The sequence below is a fragment of the Apodemus sylvaticus genome, chromosome 12, assembly GCF_947179515.1.
Source record: "Apodemus sylvaticus chromosome 12, mApoSyl1.1, whole genome shotgun sequence".
NCBI classification, from domain to species: Eukaryota; Metazoa; Chordata; class Mammalia; order Rodentia; family Muridae; genus Apodemus; species Apodemus sylvaticus.
In genome coordinates, this window is record NC_067483.1 from 88,534,161 (window position 1) to 88,557,137 (window position 22,977).

The 22,977-nt window shown below is 48.9% G+C and overlaps 3 protein-coding genes across 13 annotated transcripts in view; all 3 read left to right on the plus strand.

Annotated features, from left to right (window-relative positions):
- The window catches only part of LOC127697608 (epoxide hydrolase 1-like), a 114,573-nt gene that overhangs the window by 40,937 nt on the left and 50,659 nt on the right, over nucleotides 1-22,977 (plus strand). Inside the window, exon 10 of one of the 2 annotated variants that reach the window (XM_052200870.1) lies at nucleotides 14,045-14,230. The exons of the other annotated variant lie outside the window; for it this stretch is intronic. The gene's annotated coding sequence lies outside the window, so the exon portion shown is untranslated. Of the gene's footprint in view, nucleotides 1-14,044; nucleotides 14,231-22,977 lie in introns of those variants that run through there. 2 annotated transcript variants of the gene reach the window in all.
- LOC127697610 (epoxide hydrolase 1-like) overlaps nucleotides 1-22,977 on the plus strand; it is an 81,067-nt gene that overhangs the window by 7,630 nt on the left and 50,460 nt on the right. The window lies entirely within an intron of this gene.
- LOC127697606 (epoxide hydrolase 1-like) overlaps nucleotides 1-22,977 on the plus strand; it is an 81,252-nt gene that overhangs the window by 7,616 nt on the left and 50,659 nt on the right. For 3 of the 10 annotated variants that reach the window (XM_052200867.1, XM_052200863.1, XM_052200859.1), the window contains exons 2-4: nucleotides 92-279; nucleotides 1,881-2,061; nucleotides 7,166-7,393. In XM_052200867.1, the coding sequence (XP_052056827.1) occupies nucleotides 97-279; nucleotides 1,881-2,061; nucleotides 7,166-7,393 (592 nt within the window). In that variant the 5' untranslated portion in view covers nucleotides 92-96. Of the gene's footprint in view, nucleotides 1-91; nucleotides 280-1,880; nucleotides 2,062-7,165; nucleotides 7,394-8,661; nucleotides 8,792-9,283; nucleotides 9,493-11,775; nucleotides 11,885-13,251; nucleotides 13,378-13,803; nucleotides 14,231-22,977 lie in introns of those variants that run through there. The other 7 variants (XM_052200864.1, XM_052200866.1, XM_052200858.1 and 4 more) reach the window with 6 other exon arrangements.

Sequence of the window (22,977 nt, forward strand, 5' to 3'; positions counted from 1 at the left end):
CAGGGAAGAGCCTTTCTGACCCCTGGCATCCCTGGAGAGCCCCGCAGCAACCAGGTTCTCCCTCTCGCTGATGTGTCCTCTCATCTCCCAGGAGTCATGTGTCTGGAACTTGTCCTGGCTTCCGTGCTGGGCTTTGTCATCTACTGGTTTGTCACCCGGGACAAGGAGGAGACCTTACCACTTGAAGATGGGTGGTGGGGCCCAGGGTCAAAGCCCTCAGCCAAAGAAGATGAGAGCATCCGGCCCTTCAAGGTGGAGACATCAGATGAGGAGATCAAGGTGAGAAACCCTTTCCCAGGCAGGGCAGACACCAAAGGGGCGGCGAGTCCTGCTGTGCTCCCCTGGGACCAGAATGGGGACATGGCTGAGGATGGAGCTTTGGAAATGCACAGGCCTGGGGTGGTCCTGGCCACTCTTCTCCCTGAGGGCACGTGCATTTTGTTCCCAAAAGGAATTTCCTCCCTAATAACCCCGTTTCTCAAGCTACCTCTCATCCCCCACACAAGGCCCAGAGGAGCTGCTTGTAGAATCATTGTGTGCACCATAGACTGAAGAAAGCTCCCATCCCCCAACCTCCTAGTCTGCCCACTTGAGGGTGGAGCACAGTTTAAGGGACAGAGTGAGCAGATGTCGCTGGGCTGATGTGGAGTCACAGCTAAGGAGGGGAGTGGAGCTCAGGACATGCAGGAAAAGAGACTGCATCAAGAGATAGAGTGACCTGCACATCAGTGGAGATTGATGTCACTGGGGCACTAACAAAAGGTCAGGGACGTTCCCAGGAGGACTGGACTGAAGCCAAGGGCAAGCAGCTGAGCTCACGTGTGGGAGGGGCATGCTGGGCCCGAGGTGGGAACTCAGCCCTGAGGATCCATCCCGGATGGAGTCTAAGGTTTCCAGACCTGTTTGGGGGAGGCCAAGAGACATGAAAATCCCTGTGAATGACGACTCTGAGCCCCTTCATGAGGCGACAGGCACGTCCCCCGGCTGGAGCGCTGAACTTTTCTCTGCATCCAGTGTGTTTGGGGCTGTGCCTGGGCAGGCCAGTTCGTCTGTGCTGGGATCATTGGAGGCTGTAGAGCAGGGTGGGTGCACCATGGCTCAAGGGCAGTGCAGCCGCCTGTTTATTGACTGCCCCGTGAATAGCTTATGTGTCTGTAAAAGGGTGTGGGGAAAAGAAATACAATAATTACTGCTCCAGCCGGGGTCCCTGTGTCCATGGCCTCTCTGCTCCTGCAGGGGTCACCTGTGTCCATGGCCTCTGTGCTCCTGCAGGGGTCACCTGTGTCCATGGCCTCTCTGCTCCTGCAGGGGTCACTGTGTCCATGGCCTCTCTGCTCCTGCAGGGGTCACCTGTGTCCATGGCCTCTCTGCTCCTGCAGGGGTCACTGTGTCCTTGGCCTCTCTGCTCCTGCAGGGGTCCCTGTGTCCATGGCCTCTCTGCTCCTGCATCTATGGCAGCTCCTTATTGCTGGGAGAAAGTGGAACCCTTGCATATTCTCTACAATAATCTTGCTATTTACAATAATTGCCAATTCCACAATTGTAGGTGGCTTGGTGAATTAAGTGGGCGTTGTTCACACATCTATGAAATGAGAAGATGACTGGGAGGGAGCTAAGAGGGAGGACACATCGTGTGGCCTGTGCAAAGCCTTCCGTTCTCTCCCAGAATGCCCCCCACCCCATTCCACCAGGACAGAGATAGATGAGGGGAAATCTGAAGCCTGCAGGAGAGCACGCACTAGCCCCAGGGATCCAGTGACACGCGTGGGTGGCCTGTGTGGCTTCTCCATGATGACCATCTATGGCTGTGGGGTTCACTCTGGGTTGTGCACACAAGCCCTCTCCTGTCTCTGGTGCCCACCCTGGCTTCTTCACTGCAGGACTTACACCAGAGGATAGATGGGTTCCGGGCATCCCCGCCTTTGGAGGGCAGCCGCTTCCACTATGGCTTCAACTCCAACTACCTGAAGAAGGTGGTGTCCTACTGGAGGAATGAGTTCGACTGGAGGAAGCAGGTGGAGATCCTCAACCAGTACCCCCACTTCAAGACCAAGATTGAAGGTGAGATTCCAGAACAACAGCCAGGGTGCAGAAGCGGGGAGGGCGTGAGTCTTGGGAGCAGCCTTCCTGTGTGAGATGAGTCGCCTTAGGTCAACCATACTCACCCCAGGATCCAGTGGCAGATCACTGAGGTGCTGTGGTTCACCATCTTGCCAGGATGTACAAAGAATGCTGAGTCAACAAACTGTTAGCACTAGACAAAATGGCAGAGCAATGGCGTGGGACCCGAGACCTGCAAACTCCAGGCAGCAGTGTAGCAGGGTGCTTGAGCAGGGTCTGTACAGGAAGCCTGGGCTCTGGACATGACCTGCCTCAGCTCAGCCCGATGGAGTTTCAGGCTAGGCAATTCCCTGGGGTGCTCAGTGGTCAGTCCTGTGATAAACCGTCCTGTCCACCCATGGCCCTCAACCTCACAGCCCAGCACCCTGCTTCTGTCAATCAGACTAGCTATAAAGACAGGAAGTTAACTCTTTAATTCCAGGATTGTTTTTGTGTGAATTCATATTTTCCTTAGTAGGAAGCAAATTTTTAACAGCATACAGACTCAGAATGAAGCCCAGTATGTTTAACGAAATCAGAAAAGACTGTTAATTTTTAATCCTCTCATTTTTATTGTAATAAAATATATGTAACATAAAAATTTCCAGCCTTGATGGCCTTTAAATGCACAGTTCAGTGGCTCAGTAAGTGTGATGTTCTGTGGCATTATGATAAGTTACTCTTGGGCAGGCTCTGTATCTAATTTAACAAGAATTAACAATGATAATGGTAAATTACTACACTGAAAGTATTACAAGGGAAGACAAAGTCAAGTATCTCTGTCACTGTGTCTTTAACCTAGGGCTATATTTGTTTGTCCTCCTACGAGCTTCTAGGGAGAGCCCGGGAACATGCAAGCATGGGTGTGTATTTATTTTTAATTTTAAAATCAGATGATTTACCACTGTGACTGCGCAGTGATGGCACACGCCTTTAATCCCAGCACTTGGGAGGCAGAGGCAGGCAGATTTCTGAGTTCGAGGCTAGCCTGGTCTACAGACTGAGGTCCAGGACAGGGAGACATGGAGAAATGCTCTCAAAAAAAAAAAAAAAAAAAAAAAAAACCCAAAACCAAAACCCAAACCAAACCAAAACAAAACAAACCAAAACAAACCAAACCAAAACAAAAACCACCCCCAAAATTAGCTGATGTGGTACTAAAATTTGAAATAAAAGCAAATTCATATCATGCTATTTAGTCTAAAAATGATAAAATTATTCATTAAAATGAACTTAAAGGTGGCAGTAAGTTACTAACAGAGGAGGACCTGGGAGATATTAAGTGGGAAAATTATGGTTCCAAAATAGAACAAGCACAGCCTTTTAGTTTTGTTAAAAGGGAGTTATGTTCTGGAAGTGTTTCTTGGAAATGTCGACTATACTAACAGAAACCTCAGACCACAGGTCAGGCAGGGCCCTGGGAAGGATCCTGAGAAGTGAGGTCAGGTTAGAGCCCAGAACCCTGAATCTCACAGCCCTGAACGTGAATATCGATGCCATTCACTTATGAAAAGGGAGACAGTGAAGCTGGTGTGGGTGTCTGTTATCCTCGCCCTTGGAAGGCAGAGGCAGGAGGATCGAAACTGAGGGTCAACCTGGGACATGATGACAGTTTTCAAAAAGAAAAAGAGAAACTCATCAGTGTGACACCATGGGGAAACCTTAAGGATATTGTATTGTCCTGGATGACAGGTGCCATTCACAAAGGGCAGACTCATGATTCCACCTATGTGTTTGAACAGAGAGACATCGAGAAAAAGACTAAGTGGGCTAGGGAGATGCTAACCATGTGCAGGATGCTGTGGTGGGGAGAGGCTGACTGTGTGCAGGACTCTGTGGTGGGGAGAGGCTGACTGTGTGCAGGATGCTGTGGTGGGGAAAGGCTGACTGTGTGCAGGATGCTGTGGTGGGGAAAGGCTGACTGTGTGCAGGATGCTGTGGTGGGGAGATTCTGACTGTGTGCAGGATGCTGTGGTGGGGAGAGGCTGACTGTGTGCAGAATGTTGTGCTGGGGAGATGCTGACTGTGTGCAGAATGCTGTGGTAGGGAGAGGCTGACTGTGTGCAGGATGCTGTGGTGGGGAGAGGCTGACTGTGTGCAGAATGTTGTGCTGGGGAGAAGCTGACTGTGTGCAGAATGCCATGGTAGGGAGAGGCTGACTGTGTGCAGGATGCTGTGGTGGGGAGATGCTGACCGTGTGCAGGATGCTTTGGTGGGGAGAGGCTGACTGTGTACAGGATGCTGTGGGGGGGATGCTGACTGTGTGCAGGACTCTGTGGTGGGGAGATGCTGACTGTGTGCAGAATGTTGTGCTGGGGAGATGCTGACTGTGTGCAGGAGTTTGTGATCGAGGCCAGCCTGGTCTATGGAGTGAGTTTCTGGACAGCCAAGGCTATACAGAGAAACCCTGTCTCAACCTCCCCTACAAAGGAGCATAGGATTCCCAGCAACCCCATGATGGCTCACAAACATCTCTAACCCCTGTCTCGAGAGATCGGGCACTGCATTATAAGCTCTGCAAGCAGCATGCATTCGTGTGGTATACAGGCATACATGCAAGAAAACACCAATATGCATAGAATAAGATAAATATAAAAAGTTTAGTTTTATAATTGGAAATTGATAAGAAATTCTTCAGTGCATATATGTGGAATGCTTATATATTTTATATACCTTCACTACAGAAAAAATAAACACACATATCACAAAGGACAAAATTAAAGTAGTTAGTTGTTCCATTCCTGGAGGATTTCTTTGTATGGTTTTAGAATTAATCCCTGAAAACTTCAAATCTCAGCATATAGAGCTACATAAACTCCTTGGCCTTTGTGGAGGTTTGAATAGAAATGACCTTTATAGATGGTGCTTTTGAATGCTTGGCCCATGGGGAGTCCCAATATAAGAAGATGTGGCCTTTTTGGAGTAGGTATGGCCATATTGGAGGACATGTGTCACTGTGGAGGTGAGCTTTGAGGTTATATATGCTCAAGTTATGCCCAGTAACACAGTCTTCTTCTGCTGCCTGTGGGTTGAGATACAGAACTCTCAACTCCTCCAGCACCATGTCTGCCTGCATGCCGCCATGCTGCCTACCATGATGATCATGGACTGAACCTCTGAAAGGTTAAGCCAGCCCCAACTAAGAGTTTCCTTTTATTAGAGCTGCTGTGGTCATGGTGTCTCTTCACAGCAATGAAACCCAAACTAGGCTCCTAACAGTGTGACCCATGGCTTACTCTAGTGTGCAGTCAATGTGCATTCTGTAGAAACCACTCTGTTCCTTTTCCTGGGCTTCTGACACTCACTCTACGCACAGCTCTCACTCAGCCTCATTACCACAGAGGAAACAGGCTGCTCTGTAGGGAACCGGGAGGTTAGCTTTCATGGGTGACAAGTTAGGTGTGTGAAATGCACTCTGGGTGTGTGTGTGTGTATGTGTGTGTGTGTGTGTGTGTGTGTGTGTGTGAACAGTGAATATGGGACATCATATATACTAGGCAAGTGTTATGCCAAGCTATTGTATCATTAAATAAGTGAATATTTAGTGCATTTTTAACTTCTAACATTTTCACACCAGGCAGGGTCATGAGAATATAAGCCACTTGGGGCTGTTGCATTCACGCACAAGGCCAACCCAGTCAATAACTCCAGCATGACTTCCCCTCGATGAGAAGCTGCTGGCTACTGCTGGCTGCGAAGGGAGGGGAAATCCTTTTTCTTTGGGGTGGCAGGTGATTCTAGATGACCACAGCCACGCGCATGCAGACGACACTACTTGGATGTGATGGGTTAGAACAAGAACATGCGAGGAACCCTGGGGAGTGGGAAGCTATCAAGATACATATGTATGTATATGTGTGTATGTATACATTAGTGTATTTATATATAATATATGCTATATAAATGCATATAGGAAATAGTTGAAGAATAAATAAAACTACTTCATGTTTTACAAGAATAGAGCCCCACGTAAGTGAATATACTGTGCCTAGAACTGTCTGTAAAACTGAGCTACACCACAGCCATGATGTGGACATTTAATCTGATGGCCGTGAGCTCGGTCGTGTGTTGGCTGAGCACAGGGAGGAAAGTCGCTCCACAGGACTGCTCTGTGGAGATGAGTGCAGCCCACTGTTGATGCTCACGTGAGCCTCTCCCTCCCCTGATATGTTCTTCATGAATTGTTCATGAAGCCCTGCTGAGAGCTCTCCATCACGGGAACCTGGTCATGCATTCCCAGACCCTCTCTGCCCTCCAGACAGCACACTCTAAGGTGACAGTGAGGTCAGCCAGGATAAACACATAGCCAGAGCACGCTGTGATCACCGACGGTGAGACTTGTCATCACTGTCTTCAGTTCCTGGGGACACCAAGGGCCCAACACTTATTCTCTCCCAGCAATGGTACACAGAGAAGCAAAATCCTCTGGACTTCAGCCTTTATCACAGCGGACCCTTCCCTCAGCCTGAATGCTCTGTCCCTCGGCCTGACTGTCTCTCTGTCCCTCGGTCTGACTGTCTCTCTGTCCCTCAGTCTGACTGTCTCTCTGTCCCTCGGTCTGACTGTCTCTCTGTCCCTCAGTCTGACTGTCTCTGTCCCTCAGTCTGACTGTCTCTCTGTCCCTCGGCCTGACTGTCTCTCTGTCCCTCAGTCTGACTGTCTCTCTGTCCCTCAGTCTGACTGTCTCTGTCCCTCAGTCTGACTGTCTCTCTGTCCCTCGGTCTGACTGTCTCTCTGTCCCTCAGTCTGACTGTCTCTCTGTCCCTCAGTCTGACTGTCTCTCTGTCCCTCAGTCTGACTGTCTCTGTCCCTCAGTCTGACTGTCTCTCTGTCCCTCGGTCTGACTGTCTCTCTGTCCCTCGGTCTGACTGTCTCTCTGTCCCTCAGCCTGTCTCTCTGTCCCTCAGCCTGACTGTCTCTCTGTCCCTCAGTCTGACTGTCTCTCTGTCCCTCACCCCAACTGTCTCTGTCCCTCACCCTGACTGTCTCTCTGTCTCTCACCCTGACTGTCTCTGTCCCTCAGTCTGACTGTCTCTTCCCTCACCCTGACTGTCTCTGTCCCCAGGGCTGGACATCCACTTCATCCACGTGAAGCCTCCCCAGCCGCCCTCAGGCCGCACCCCAAAGCCCTTGCTGATGGTGCACGGCTGGCCCGGCTCCTTCTATGAGTTTTACAAGATCATCCCGCTGCTGACTGACCCCAAGACCCACGGCCTGAGTGATGAACATGTGTTTGAAGTCATCTGTCCCTCCATTCCTGGCTATGGCTTCTCACAGGCATCCAGCAAGAAAGGTACAGGGTCCTGAAGGGGGCGCATCCACACTGCTCTGTCATCACAGAGCCTGCTGGGGGCAGCACCACCTTGAGCCCTATGCTGTGTGGCTCACAGGCCCACTGGTGGCTGCAGTGTCCTAAGGAAGGCAGAACCAGGCCCATTGTGCTGTGATCTGGGTCTTCCTTGGGACAGCAATGCTCCTTCTGCTGGTCTCCTGTGAGCTACTGTCTCCTTAGCCTTGGGAAAGAAAGGTCTGCACAGGGGCTGGAGAGACTCAGTGGTTAAGAGCACTGACTGCTCTTCAGAAACTCCTGAGTTCAGAGCCCAGAAACCAGATGGTGGCTCACAACCATCTAAGGAGACCTGATGCCCTCTTCTAGAGTGTCTGAAGACAGCTACAGTGTACTTACATACAATAAATAAACATTGGGGAAAAAAAAAGGTCTGGGTAATGTCCCAGGCTACTTAAGACCTATCCATGATCTCAGTTCAGTGCTCATAAGTTGTCACCTGCTCACTGGAGTCCAATGAAGCAGGCTCTCCAAGCAAGGATGCTGACACCCCACTGCAGGCCCCTACTTGAGACTCAAGCACATTTATCTCCACGTGTTCTTCAGGACACATAGTCCTGGGTCAGGCAGCCCTGACTATAAAGGGGAGAAGGAAAAAAATAGCGAGCAGCTCAGAATATTAAAAACGTGGCATCCCTGGGCTGCAGAGATGGCTCAGTGGTTAAGGGCATTGACTGCTCTTCCAGAGGTCAGGAGTTCAATCCCCAGCAACCACATGGTGGCTCACAACCATCTGTAATAAGATCTGATGCCCTCTTCTGGTGTGTCTGAAGACAGTGATGGTGTACTCATATATATAAAATGAATAAATGAATGTTTAAAAAAAACCCTTGCATGTCAAGGACAGCTGAGAAGACAACCTTATTTTTGACAGATACTGCTACTGTTCATCCATGACATAAATGCTGATGGTGGGAGGCTCATCTGGGTAGGCAAATCTGCACTGGGAATCCTGACTGTGTGCCTCGACTTCCCCCGTTGACTCTAGGGGACCCTGAGCTGGGTGTTTGCAGGGTCCCTTTGCTGCTTGATTTCCCAGGGTGGTGCCTCCACGCACGTCTACAGGCTAATGTACACTTGTGATTTGATGACGTTTACTATTTTATCTGTTGCTGCTGCTGTACTCAAGAAACTCATTGGAAGCCCAAAGTCCAGCAACCGCAGACCATTGTCCAGACCGTACAGAACCCCATGTCTGTCCCCTCCACACTCAGGTTTAAATACCGTGGCCACCGCAAGGATCTTCTACAAGCTGATGTCACGACTGGGCTTCCAGAAATTCTACATTCAAGGCGGGGACTGGGGGTCCCTCATCTGTACCAACGTGGCCCAGTTGGTTCCCAAGTGAGTTGGCATAGTCATACAGCCATGGCGCTGCCTCACCAGACTCTGTGGGTGGGTGGGATCTACACAGGACACAGAACTGTTCACCCCAGGCCCTCTTTAATAGTGTCTGAGACCTGGGGATCCCTTAGTGAGGTCCCCCAGGCCCAGATGCTTGTGGGCCCGGGACAGAAGAAACAGATCTTCCCCACTGGGCTCGGGAGAGGGCATGCTGACCCCTGGGGTAGCTGTGGCGGCTTTCTGAAGCAGAGGAAGGGATCTATAGGAGTCTATGTGGGACAAAGTCTAGAACAGCCCTGAAGACAAGAACACTCGAGAACTCTTTCCTCTTCCCCAACCACTTACCTCCAACTCAGTGGGTGCCCCAGAGGGACAGGGCTGGAGGAGACTGCTTGTATTCTTCATTTCTGCGGCCTCTCCCTTGCCCTCCCTCTCCTCTCACTCCTGTCCCACAGCAGCCACGCCCACCTGTGCCCTTTCCTCTGCCCACAGCCACGTGAAAGGCCTACACTTGAATGTGGCTTTCATTCCAAGCATCATTTACCCCCTGACCCCTCTCCTGGGCCAGCGTTTTGGGAGATTTCTTGGCTACACAGAGAAGGATATCGAGCTCTTGTATCCCTATAAGGAGAAGGTTTTCTACAGCATCATGAGGGAGAGCGGCTACTTACACATCCAGGCCACCAAGCCGGACACTGTGGGTAAGCACGCCAGGGCAGTGTGGCCCAGAGGGAATCTCACTGTCCCTGAAAACACAGCTTGCAGCAAGAAACCCCTGACAAGGGAGCAGACATTTTTGTTTTCTGTACTGAGAAATGAACCCAGGGCATCACACTGCGTGACAAATGATCTGTCATTCACCACAGCTCTAGTTCCACATATGAGAGACAGAGGCTAGGGGAACCCCACAAGTTTTATTCTAGCCTAGTCTACACAGTGAGTTCCAAGCCATCCTGGGCTACATAGAAAGACTCTTCATTTAGACAGTTGGGGGTGGAGGTGGAAAGAAAAAAAGAACAGAAACTACAAACTTTTTTGTAATTTATAAAGAAAATTATAGATGATCAAACATACCATAGTTTGTTCAAAGGTTTTGAGCATACAAATTTGTTTTCTAGTGAATACAAGACTCATTAACACCCAGGGTAACCAGGCCTGAAGGCTCACAGGGCCTCGTGCCTCAGGAAGGCCTAACCCAGCTGCTCTGAGGGCTGCAGCCAGAGGCTCCAGAAGGTCAAGGGCTGCCTGTGCGCCTTAGGCTGAGATCCTGTTCCAGAAGAGTCAAACATGTTGGGGAGGCAGCTGAGTGGGAGAGTCCTTACTTCAAACCTGTTAGGTCCCAAGGTCCAACCCCCGCTACAGATGAAAAAAACTACTGAAAAAATGTGTTTCTTCTTGTAGGGCAGAACCATTTGTACTGTGCTGGTTTTCTGTCGTTTACAGGCCTGTAAAGAAGGGGAAAGGCATGGCTAGGTGGGCCCACTCTAGTACAGTGAGTCTCAACCTTCCTAATACTGAGACCCTTTAAAACGGTTCTTCTTGCTGTGAGTCCCCAACCATGAAATAATTTTTGTTGCTATTTCATGACTGTAATTTTACTATTGCTTTGAATCATGATGTAAATATCTGATATGCAGGATATCTGATATGTGACCTCTGTGAAAGGGTCATTTGACCCTAAAAATGTCACGACCCCCATGTTGAGAACTGCTGCCCAAGAAGATACAAGGACTATCAGGTGTCCTCTGGATGTCCCCTGAGTCTACTCAGAGGACACCTGGGAGACAGTTTGCCCACTGTGGAGCCTCCCACAGTTCCCATGGCAGCTCCACGCCCAAAGTGATCAGAATAGCACTTTATAAAGTAAGGGTTTCATTCCAGTTGTGAAGCAGATGTTCATCATGCTATGCCTGGAAATGTAAAAAAAAAAAAATGCATAATAGAGCAGAGAGAAGTCAGTCTCCATCTCTCCTGCCTTGTACCTGCACTCTCAAAGAGAGCTTGCCAAGGTTGTCTCTTACCCACGTCACGTCCCAGACACAGTTGATGGCCTCTCTGAGGACCTGAGTGACCCCATCACTCTCCTTAACTAGGGCTCCCTGGGCACTGTGTCCTGTATGTATCCTTCAGGACCGAAGCCTCACAGCATGGACTCTGTGTTCTTGCTCCTTTTGCTCACCACGACTCCTGTGGGGCTGCTGCTGTACTGTTACCCCTGCCATGATTTTTACTGCTGGTCCTGGTACCTAGAGCCTCATTGATCCTAAGCGTCCAGTGACCTCCCATTTCCCCTGCTGTCCCAATGACTGGTGTCCTAGTCAGGGTTTCTATTCCTGCACAAACATCATGACCAAGAAGCAAGTTGGGGACGAAAGGGTTTATTGAGCTTACACTTCCACGTTGCAGTTCATCACTAAAGGAAGTCAGGACTGGAACTCAAGCAGGTCAGGAAGCAGGAGCTGATGCAGAGACCATGGAGGGATGTTTCTTACTGGCTTGCTTCCCCTGGCTTGCTCAGCCTGCTCTCTTATAGAACTCAAGAGCACCAGCCCAGGGATGGTACCACCCACAGGTGCCCTACCCACTTGATCACTAATAGAGAAAATGCCCCACAGCTGGATCTCATGGAGGTACTTCCTCAGCTGAAGCTCCTTTCTCTGTGATAACTCCAGCCTGTGTCAAGTTGACACACAAAACTAGCCAGTACAACTGGAATTGTATTTTAACTCATGGACATATTAATATTTACTTGTATTGGTTTTCTCATTTTACATCAAGGCAGAGCCCATGTGGTCTGTGAATCCCATGAGATTGTATGGAATATAAATCGCCACTTGCTCTATGAGGCTATTCAGGCCAGGGCTCCAGATGTAGGGTGCACAGCTGGACCTGCTGCCTCTCTGTGGCACCCACACACCTTGGACCTGGAGTCACATACTCTCTGGGGCCAGGCTTGAATCCCTCCCTTGCTCCCTCCCCTCCAGGCTGCGCCCTGAATGACTCTCCCGTGGGCCTGGCTGCGTACATCTTAGAAAAGTTCTCCACATGGACCAAGTCAGAATTCCGTGACCTGGAGGATGGAGGCCTGGAGAGGTGAGAGCCCACCACCTTTCTGTCAGACCTGATCCCCAGGCTCTGCCTCTCGGCCTGACATTCTATCCCTGTCTCCAGGCACCCCACCGGCAGCCAGCAAGCTTCTTCAGGGCTCAGGAATGGGGAGGCAGACACAAGACAGGGCCAGGGACTTGTTCAGCCTCCTACTTACTGATGAGAAAAAATACATGTGCCAGGAAGTGCCCAAAGCAGCAAACGCCCTCTGTGTCAGAACAACTGAGCCCTGACACTTGGGCCCTATACAGCCCGTGAGCTCTGTGGAGAGCCATGGGAGGGGACAGAGCTGAGAGAGTGCATGGTGTGAGGGTGACTGCTGTGTCCTCTGACACAGTGCTGTGTCACAGGAATTTAGCCTGATGCCAAGCTCCTTTTTGTCACTGTCACACTGAGGGGCAGAGACTGCAAGGCTTCTGGGTCAGGTGTCCACTCAGAGCCTGGATCCACAAAGGCAGCGCTTGTGTGAGAGAGTGTACGGAAGAGAGTTCCGTGTGGTCTGTTGGTCTGTGGTACATATCATAGAAATATGAGAAGCAGCTTCTAAGGATCTTCTCTGTCTACAGAGAAGAGACAGGAAAGGACAGAGGGACAGACAGATTAAGAGGACAGAGCCCAATAAGAGCCCCAGTCCTACAGGCCAAAGCAATGTGAGCAGTTTCCAGGTGCAGGACTGAGAAGGGAGAGGAGAGGAGATGGGGGTGGGGAGGGCAGCATGTAGAAGAGGTAACCTTAGACCAGATAATTCAGTCAGCCCTGGGAAGAGGAGCTAACATGGCCAAGGAGGCAGATGTGGTAATTTACTGGCAGATCACAGTTCCTGTGGGGCAGAAAAACCTTGAAATCCTAGACCCAGACACAGTGGACACTGGTGTCTTCTAGGCTAAGATGTTCTCAAGAAGGGTGGCAAGGGAGCTTGGGCTGTGGTAGACCCGTGGTCCTTCAGAACACAGGCAATGTTGAGACCTTTGGAGGAGTCAGCAACTGGGATTGAAAGAGTCACCAGGGTTAGGAGGTCACGTAGAGCTCACCACAGTTAGGACTCAGAGGACCATAGGCCTGAAACACTGATGTCAGCGAATGTCATAGAAGGGACGAGGGCATCTGCAGTGGCCAGCCTAAAGCCAAACACAGCGGCTCTTCTACAACAAAGACAGCTACAGGGGAAGGCTGGAGCTGTTCTCTGTGGAAGGCCACACCCCTGGGCGGCAGGTGTAAGCCATCAGTCCTTCTCTGGGCTCCCACATGTGAGAGCTAGGCATCGTCTGATGTGGTGACCCTGAAGGGGGCAGCCCTTTGTCCTTGACGGCCATAGCTTTCACTGAGCCTGGACATCCTGTGTGTTTTCCCAGGAAATTCTCCCTGCAAGATCTGCTGACTAACATCATGATCTACTGGACCACAGGAACCATTGTCTCCTCCCAGCGCTACTACAAGGAAAACATGGGCCAGGGCCTCATGGTGCATAGACATGAGAGGTTAGCCTGGCTGAGCAGGGAGGGGGACGCTGGGGCTGGGGGCTGGGTACCATCTGTCCTTTAACTCAGGGAAGACTGGATGGCCAGGTGAGAAAGACACCAAACATCCTGAGTATCCACTCCTTCAGGGTCCTGGCCTGTGTTCAGGTACTTTGGGATTCACAGGCCTATACAGAGACCCTCAGGGGAGAGCAAAGAGATAGCCCAGCAAGGTGGGCCTCAGTGGTTGCCCATGCCCTGCTGGGTGGCCCTCCCTGGTAGAGAAGGTCCCTAATGAATGAAAAGGAGGGACTGTAATGGGAGGGTGTGGAAGCCCTTGATATTATGGCTCCATAGGACCTAGCAGAGTCCTCCCCAGGCCCTGAGTCCTCTCTGGAAACAGGAGAACACAGCGCCTCAGCCTCCCCTCATCCCTCTTCTCCACAGGATGAAGGTCTTTGTGCCCACCGGCTTTTCTGCCTTCCCTTCCGAGATAATGCATACCCCAGAAAAGTGGGTGAAGGCCAAGTACCCCAAACTCATCTCCTATTCCTACATGGAACGTGGGGGCCACTTTGCTGCCTTTGAAGAGCCCAGGCTTCTGGCCCAGGACATCTGCAAGTTCGTTTCCCTGGCTGAGCTGCAGTCATGACGCTGGACACCACCCATGGCTCTAGCAGGAGCCCAGGTTCCTCCCGAGTCACACTTATGGAAGATGGCCCCTTTCTGAGGAATAAGCTTGTTCCCTGAGCACACTGGGGGACCCCGACTTAAACCCCACAGAGCCGTCTCTCAGCACCCCATATGCTTCACCCCACTACATAGCTGTGTTGAGCTACTTGGCTTTTATGATAAATGGATTGATTTCTAAGAATGTATGGACCAAATGCCATGTGTTTCTTCAATATTCACACGGGCCTTCCCTTCTGAAAGAGAGTTGCCGTGTGCTCCCCACCCCTGTCTTGGAGAGTCCTGCTGGCCCTCTGAACTTGGCCCTGCTGCCTAGGGCAGAGTCACAGTTGGGTGCTACCAGTGATCAAGGCCATACCCCACTAGGCAGCCTCAGAAACCACTGATACCTGTTGGGCCACTCAGAGTATACAGGGCACTGGGAGCAAAGGTTGTTTGGCTGGTAACTGTCTGTGAAAAAGATTAAAGTATCCCAGCCCAGCCATGTCTCCAGTGAGCCCAGAGTGATGGACAAGGATGTGTGTGGTCCCATGGTGCTCTCACGGAGGCAGAGAGGAGGATTCCCCTGTGTCTCCCTCTCTTCCACTAGAGCAGGGCCTCTCCCTGCAATGATCATATATCTCAGGTATTCCCAGAGGCATCATGGAGGATGATCTTAGCCTAACGTGGAGAACGAAGCACCAGACACACCTTCCTGGTGCTGCCTTCTGGGAGATTCCCGCTTTATATGGGAAACCAGGCTGGCTGTGGAGATGAGCATGTGTCAGCCTTACCTCCTGCCTGGCACAGGCTGAGAATGGGGGCTCTCCCAACCCCTCTGACACCCTCTCTGGCTGTTGAAGGCCCTCAGGTGTCCTGGGTAGTAATGGTCTCTGTGGATTTTCTCATCAGGGCCCTCTTGGGGTTGGCAGGGCCTCAGATGTGCTTTAGTAGTGACGGTATCTGGAGACCTTCTCATCAGGGACTTGTCCAAGGACAGACTGTTCTCAGAAGAGTCTCTGACCTCAAGGAGCTATCAGCTGGGAAGGCCAAGGCTGCTTTCCTGCCCTGGGTAGCAGCCATTCCTGCTCTGAGGTCCTGGGGTTCAGAGACTCAGCCTCTCCCTATCGCAACATCTGAAGGCTAAAGAAGAGGAGGCCCAGGAAGGAAAGGGGTCCTGGGGTCTCCTGGCATCTTATCTGGCACTTCCCTCTGTAGCAAATGCCAAATAAGAATCCTGAATTCAGAAGGGCATGTGCTTGCCGCCCCTTGTGGCCATCAGAGGACATCACACGGGCTCATGAACAGCCAGTGACTAAGTTTCAGGCACCCACTGAACCTTCTGTTGTGAATGTACTGAAGGCCCAGTTCTCCAGGCAGTGGGTCTGAGAGATGGCCAGTGAGGAGGGCAGTACAGCCCAGGGAGTGGGCACCCATCCCGCAAAACTGCCACTTTACCTACAGATGAAGTCTTTAGATTCCCAACAGATAGACACATGAAACCGCGGAAGCCTTACACATCACCTCCCGCACACTCTGACTGGATCTGGCACAGTGTGTAGCTCTGCCATAGAAGAGGCAGGGATTTCTTTTTCTTCCTCATAAGTCTGTGGATCAAAGGTTTGGTCTTCAAGGGTCTCGCTCACATTCGATATCTTTTTCTTTCTTCATATGTCAAAAACATTCACTTTTCACGTAATGGGATCTGTTTGAAGTCCGCCTTGGCGGTCTGAATGCCACGTGACTGCCATTGGGGACAGCAGTAAGTGGAATAATGGCCCCTGGCCCCAAGCACTGGCCGCTGGTTCAGTTGACAGTAAGAGGACGGCAGGAAGCTAACCCCGTGTGGCTGCAGGGAGCATGCTTCACACAGGGCGGGGTGGGGGCACAAAACTCTCTACAGTGGCTGATGTGTGAGCGCACTCGAGAGTTTATTTCTAAAAGGAGATACAAATTTGAAAGAAAACCAAACTAAGCCTATCTGTAGAATACATGATCCTACCCTTAAAAGACTCTGAAGGGGGCGAGAGGGATGGCTCCGCAGCTGAGAGCACTGGCTGGTCTTCCAGGAGGACCTGCTTCCCTCAGCACCCACAGGACAGGTCACAACCTTCGGTGACTCTACTTCCTGGGGATCTGACGCCCTCTTCTGGCCTCTGAGGGCAACCAGCACACATATGGTATACAAACATATGAGGGCAAAAGTTGTATACAATAAAAAAGTGAAACTCTTTTAACTTGATAAAAACGTTCAGCAAAGCACGGGAGACAAAAGCAACAGATAAAGCAGTCGCTTTCCTATGTGTCAATAACAAACTTGAGAAAGGACTCATACTCCATGCACAATAGCTTTTAAAAAGTAAAATGGTGGGGCTGGAGAGGTGGCTCAGTGGTTAAGAAGGCTGCCTGTTTTTCTATAGTTTCAAATTCACAACATCCATATGGTGACTCAGCCATCTGTGACTCCAGTTCCAAGAGATCCAATGCCCGGTGTGCCTGCTGTGGGTATCTGGCATATGTGTGGTGCACAGACATACAAGCAGGCAAAATACCCATATACATACAAGAATAAAAATTTTAAGTTAATTAAAAAACAAAATAGGAAAAAAGTATATAAATGTAACTCTTGAGGGATTTTCTTTCACACACTCACGTGAGCACACAGACACCCCAGCTCTCAAATAACATGCAGGACATTTCTTTTTTAAATATTTAACATATATACATAATATATCTACAGACACACCAGAAGAGGGCATCAGATCATATATACATAGTATGTTGTAACATAATATAAACCTAAATCTGTGTCAATATAGAAAGTCCATACCAAATGTAAAAATAATTGGCCTGTTGATGCTCTTTGGTCTACAGGTATACCAATATTCTACCCTTTATTTATCATTCCTGTGTCCCCACGTTTTGTCCTTTCATCACTTCCCCCAACTTTCCCCTTATCATTAGGTAAAAGAGAAAGGAGAAAGAAAAGTAAAAGAGAGAAATATTCCTAAAATATTGCCCTGGACCACCCCAGCTGGGTATGGGCTCCCTGGGATGAGGGTTCTCGAAGTCCAGGTGGGTAAGGATTCAGTGGTGACAAACAGAAACAAACACAGGGGCAGTTTGAATCTGAGTGTATTTTGCAGCTCTCAAACAGGGGATTTTATACATTAAATCAAACATGACACAACTCTTAGAAACCATATCACTGGTGAAACAGTTGTGAATACCAACAAGAATCACTTGGCACAGTAAAATACAAAAATCATCTAAGCATTACATCTCTGAACTACGTGTTCAGTGAATCACAAACAGAACAGGTAATGTCATCATCAGAAATATAACAGTTCTGAAAGAATAAGGTGGTTGTCCAAGGCTAGTGGCATATTCCCAGGAACAGGTTAATAAATCTTTATGGTCAGTGCTCTTAACTGCTGAGCTAACTTTCCAGCCCCTATGATTAATTATTGCTTAACATCTAATACCTGATTTTTTATAAATCTTCAAAGCATAAGTTTTAACTATTTTAATTCTTTCTAATTAAGGATTTCTTTACCATATACCAAAATCCACTTCTGATGACACACGTGCAGCCATATGAAATTTTACTGTTGGGAAAGTTTTTATCTATCATAATAATTTTGTAAACGATTTGAAAAGTAAAGTGTTGCTTTTCCTGGCGATAAGGTCATGTTAGTGACCCGTCTCAAGGGGTGATTTCATACCCATTAGTCTTGTTTCAGATCATGGTCTAGGCTCCCGGGAACCTGTATGTAAGAAAAGAAATGAAAGAGAGCATAAAAGAAAAATTGCCTTGAGAACTACTGCTCAATTGTTTTCACAACCAGTTCTAGGGGCCCTCCTTCTTTTGAAGTCTAATGCCTTAGTCTGTGGAACTTGTCTCACAGATTCTCCTGGAGTCGGGGTGGCAAAATGTAACTGCTATTACTTTGTTTCCTCCTTGACTGAGGCCATTAGCAACTTGTAACCTACTCCTCTAAAACAACAACAAACACTCATCACCCAAGACCAAAACCCACCAATTCTGCTTTATGGGAATTGGTTGACATTCTCTTAAAAACTGCTTCCTACTGTCTGGGGGTGTCATATTTATTGGAGGCCCAAAGAAAATTGGGATATTGGCCAGCCTTAAGAAAGCTAGCTTTGATGAAACGGTTAATGTAGTCTGAGGCTGGATGAAGCAGAATGCTACAATAAACATGCCTCAGTGTCTCAACATCCTTTTGGCATCCAAAAGGGTAAATCTTGGCAGGGCCTCTTAATGTCATTGGTGTCTATAAACATAAACTTTAACTGGAAATATACATTTAGCCAATGTATGGAATGTCCAATGTGCACAATTTAGCTAAGCATGACTCTTTGCTCTCTGTTCAAGTAGGTAAAGCATCTGTTTTTCTTTTATAAGTTAGTTTGGAGCCGGGCGGTGGTGGCATATGCCTGTAATCCCAGCACTTTAGGAGGCAGAGGCTGGGGGATTTCTGAGTTCGAGGCCAGCCTGATCTACAGAGTGAGTTCTAGGACAGCCATGGCTATACAGAGAAACGCTGTCTCAAAAAAACCAAATCCAAACAAACAAACAAACAAATAAAAACAAAAAAAAGTTAGTTTGGACTGTATAACCAAACTGTAATATAAATTTTTATCTATGCCATTTGAAAGGATGGAACGATAAATCCTGAGGATTTTTAGAATCAACAAGATTTGTTGGCTATGCTTAGTTGATTGAAGTTCTGGCTGGAGACATTTTCACATCGCAGCCCACCTCAGAGCTCTTCCCATATAAGGAGATCAGCAGCATGTTACCTGTTTTGTTGGACTTCTTGATTTCTTTCATGTCTGCAGTCAGGGTCTGCAGGGGGTCTTCCCCGGTCAAATCTGATTTTTATTAATTTTGAAGGGATCCATAGTTACCTTTTGCTGTTGAAACAAGAACATATTCTCTTTCCCCAAGGTAACATATTTCCTACCTTCCATTCTGAGGTTATCCTATATATATAGGCTGATCTAAATCATCAGTCCTTTTAAATTCCAATGTATTTTAGCAGTTATGTTATTCATCTCATTGACATTTTAAAAATGTAAAGTCAATAAACATTATTTAACAGATCTCTGGGAGAATCCTTCTTCTCCCCTTCCATGAGCATTTTCTTTAAAGTCCTGTTAGATGGCTTTACAACCACTACAACTCCTTGAAGGATTCTAAGATATATCTGTAACATTTTTAAGCCATAACTTTTTTAAATTGTTGTAATTTGTTGGATACATATCCTGAAGAATCATCAAAGGCATTACGGAGACTGTCCCAACCTCTAATAAGTGTGCAATCTCAGCATCAGCCTCTCCAGAGATTATAGCAGGTGCCCATTGAATTTTTAATGGGTATCAATTACATGATTATTAATATACACATATATCTTAATTCTCCAAAGTCTATAAAATGAAACATATAAACTGTTATATGACATTGTTCTAAAGCATCATTAAGTAGAATCCAGATTCTTAATTCAGAATAGTGCATCTCTATGGGCTGCTATTCTAATTCCTCTGGCCTGTGTGAATTTTTATCATCTGGAAATTACCTTTTCTGCTGTTGCTGTAGGGCCCAGATTGGGATTAAAGGTGCCACTCCCACACTTCTTTCCCCTTCTGGTGCCTTCCACTAATAGTTCCTCCTCTTTCTCCTGCTCTTCCTCCTGCTCTTCCTCCTCCTCCTCTTCTTTGTTTAGACGGCTTTCTCTGCATAGCCTTGGTTGTTTCTGTGATGTATTGACTTATATTCCTCTAGGCTTAATCCAATGGTATGGCTAGGTTGTAGTTTAGTTTTTTGAGGAAACTTCTTTATAGCGACATCCATGGTGGCTGCATTTGTTCCAATTCCAGTCCTCAGTGTATAAAGGTCCCTTGTCAGTTTTGATCATTGTTTCCTGAGCTATTAAAGAATATTCATTTGCATGAATTATAGCTTCTTCATGAATCTGTATGGCTCTCTGACTATCCCACCCTTGAGACAACAGGTCTCAAGGTCAACAGCAGGCCAACGCTGGCTGCTATTCCAGGATACTCCAGAATACCACTTACTACTGCTCTAAAATAAGGAGTGGAGGTTGCTGAACTAACACGCTACAATCAGACCTGCTCTGTAGTCCGAGATCATGAGTCTCAATGGCCCTTCCTTGAGCAAAGTACTAACATTGTCATCTTGATTAGAACGTAAGAGAACAGTTTGAGTCACGTGGGATCTGTGACCTTGCCGTCCACTCTGCCTTCACTGGGGCGGATTGGAAGATGATGCTTTCCAAGAAGCTGCACCCATGGCAGCCTCAAACTGAGGAAAGTATTAGAATATGCTGTGTTGACCTATGCACACACACTCAACATGAAGCTACTCATGAGGAGACCTAGTGAGACATTGATAACAACTAATAATCCAGTTGAGTGTTGACAGTTCTGTTCTGTACCGCGGTGCCGGCAACACTGGAGCTGAGCTTTGAGACTGTTATTAAATGAAGTCAGGCTTGGACACAGCTCTGAGGTTCCGTGATAATCGCCTCCCAGCTGAGCACTTCTAGGTGACTAACAGGCACCTAGCATATACAGTTTGACGCAGTGGACTAAGGAGTAGCTTATGACATGGGCATGGGGGTGGAGCAGGACACTGGGACCTTATCTTGGCATTCAGAATGGCACGAGGTTTTAAATGAATTATTTCTGAAGTTTCAGGTTGCAGATTTCCTACACACAACCAAAGCTCCACACAAAAGCAGACTACCGGGCAAAGCTGGCACGGGCCAAGCTCACACCCTGGATGCCCTTTCCTTAGATGGGGCTCCAGCAATGATCTCTGGGCACCCTGTCTCTGGGTCACTGAGGTTCAGTTTGCTGTCTGACGTCCAGAGTGTAACTGCCCTGTGCACACAGCAGATGAGCTGAGTCATTGGGACTGTGCCGTGTACAAAGGAAGGAGTGAGGACTCACGCCCAGGCTGTCCTGCCTCTCCCAAGGGCTCTGGATGCTCTTGTGCACAGAGCTCCATAGGCCTGCTGCTTCAAGAGGGCTCAAGGTGCCAGCACTGAGCCCTGGAGGACAGCAGAGCATGCTAGGACAATTCTGCCCAGGAAAGTGAAAGGCCTGGCTCGTGTCCCCAAGGAAAACAACAGCAGTGTTTTGGTCTCTCCCTCCTGCAGTGATGTGGAGGCTGACTTTCAAGTTCGCTGGGCAGGTCGGCCATCTTTCCTGCTGCCCCTGATTGTTGCTCTCCTGATGACATCATGCAGAACTGTTCTCCTTTGCTTCCAGGACCTGAGAGCTGGGTCAGAAATGACAGTGTCTGTCTGCGCTGCTGTGGTGCAGCTTCCAGAACTATGGAGATGAGATGGCTCCCAGCCTTTCCCACATCTCTCCCTCAACTGGCCCTGCAAAGCCTAACCTACAAGTCTGTACAGGGCCTGGGGGAGAGGCCCTGCCATTCTGCAATGAAGGTTGCTCACTGCTCTGCGGATTCCTTGACTCTAGGGGGAGCTACTGAGTTCTGAATCTTCTATGTCATTAACCTGCTGAGCCAGACACTTGTCCTGTAGGTGTCTCCACCTCCCTGTCCTCCACACAGGGTGGCCCAGGTGACAGGTGGGTTGTCAGAATGTGTGGGATACCCAAGAGAGAGGAGCTTGCTGGGCTCCTGTAGAGGGCTTTGTTCCAGGATGGATGGTGGGCAGGGAGAGGCAGAGGCTGGGCACTGCGTCCTGAAGGCAGTGGAGGGGGCCTCACCTCTGCAGGCCTCTATCCTGCAGGCAGTGGTGGTCCTGGATAGACCAGGTGGAGAACTTTCCTAAGATGTAGGCAGCCAGTCCCACGGGAGAGTCATTCAGAGCACAGCCTGGGTGGGAGGGAGGGAGGGAGGGATTCAAGCCTGGCCCCAGAGAGTATGGGACTCCAGGTCAGAGACGTGGAGCTGGATCAGAGTGATGCTGGGGGCAGAAGCTCTGTTTCCAGCACAGCCCTCCCCTATGCCACACATCTGGAGCCCATGTAACATCAACAGAGCACCGCAGTAGGGCAGAGTCAAAAACATTACCATCCAGGTGCTCATCTGCTGGACAAGAGAGTTTGCTGGTGGATGACAAAAGCCAATCACCATGTCACACCTGTGGTATGATCCAGTCTTTGCCAAAGTGGGGCTAAGATCAATCACATCAGAGCTCAGGGTACGGAAGGATCTGGAAAGGTCTGGTATGAGGCAAGAGTTTGGCAACAACAGGAAGCAGGAGCCTTTTTAGGCGAAATCTATTCTGGAGAGCACAGAAAAGAAACCTAGCTGGAGACCTGACCTGTCTGGGAGCTGAGGCCACCAGATAGCATCATAGATGGTATAGAAAGCCAGAAACTTGGGCCCAGTAGAAGAACCTATCCTGCAAGCACCAGGTTCAGCACAGGTGTCAGCCCTGCTAGAACGCATAGGATTGTCTTAGTGGGCTGGCGTCCAAGGTGAACTCAAGGCTAGAACTGGCCTCTTTGAACATTTGTGCCCTGAGGAGGCTTTGTGCTGTAACACTCTGGTAACTATGGTACTAGGTAGATAGTGAGTGAAGGCCGCGCTCCCGAGCTTGACACTAAATAGCGTTTAGTGCCATCTGCCCTGGGGCATTACCTGCTCTGTTTCCTCCTCCACAGGCCACTTGTCCTATCTTCAGGTTCTGTATATTGTGCCACAGGAAAATAGATTTGGTTTTGAAGTATCAGGGTCCTGTTCGCTTTGGCCTCTCCCAGATGTGTCTGCCTCTGGCTATGCTCTCCCTTTTACCTACAATAACCCTTTTCCTCTACCATACAGTCTTTCTTTTCCTTCCTTCCTTCCTTCCTTCCTTCCTTCCTTCCTTCCTTCCTTCCTTCCTTCTTTCCTTCCTTCCTTCTTTCCTTCCTTCCTTCCTTTCTTTT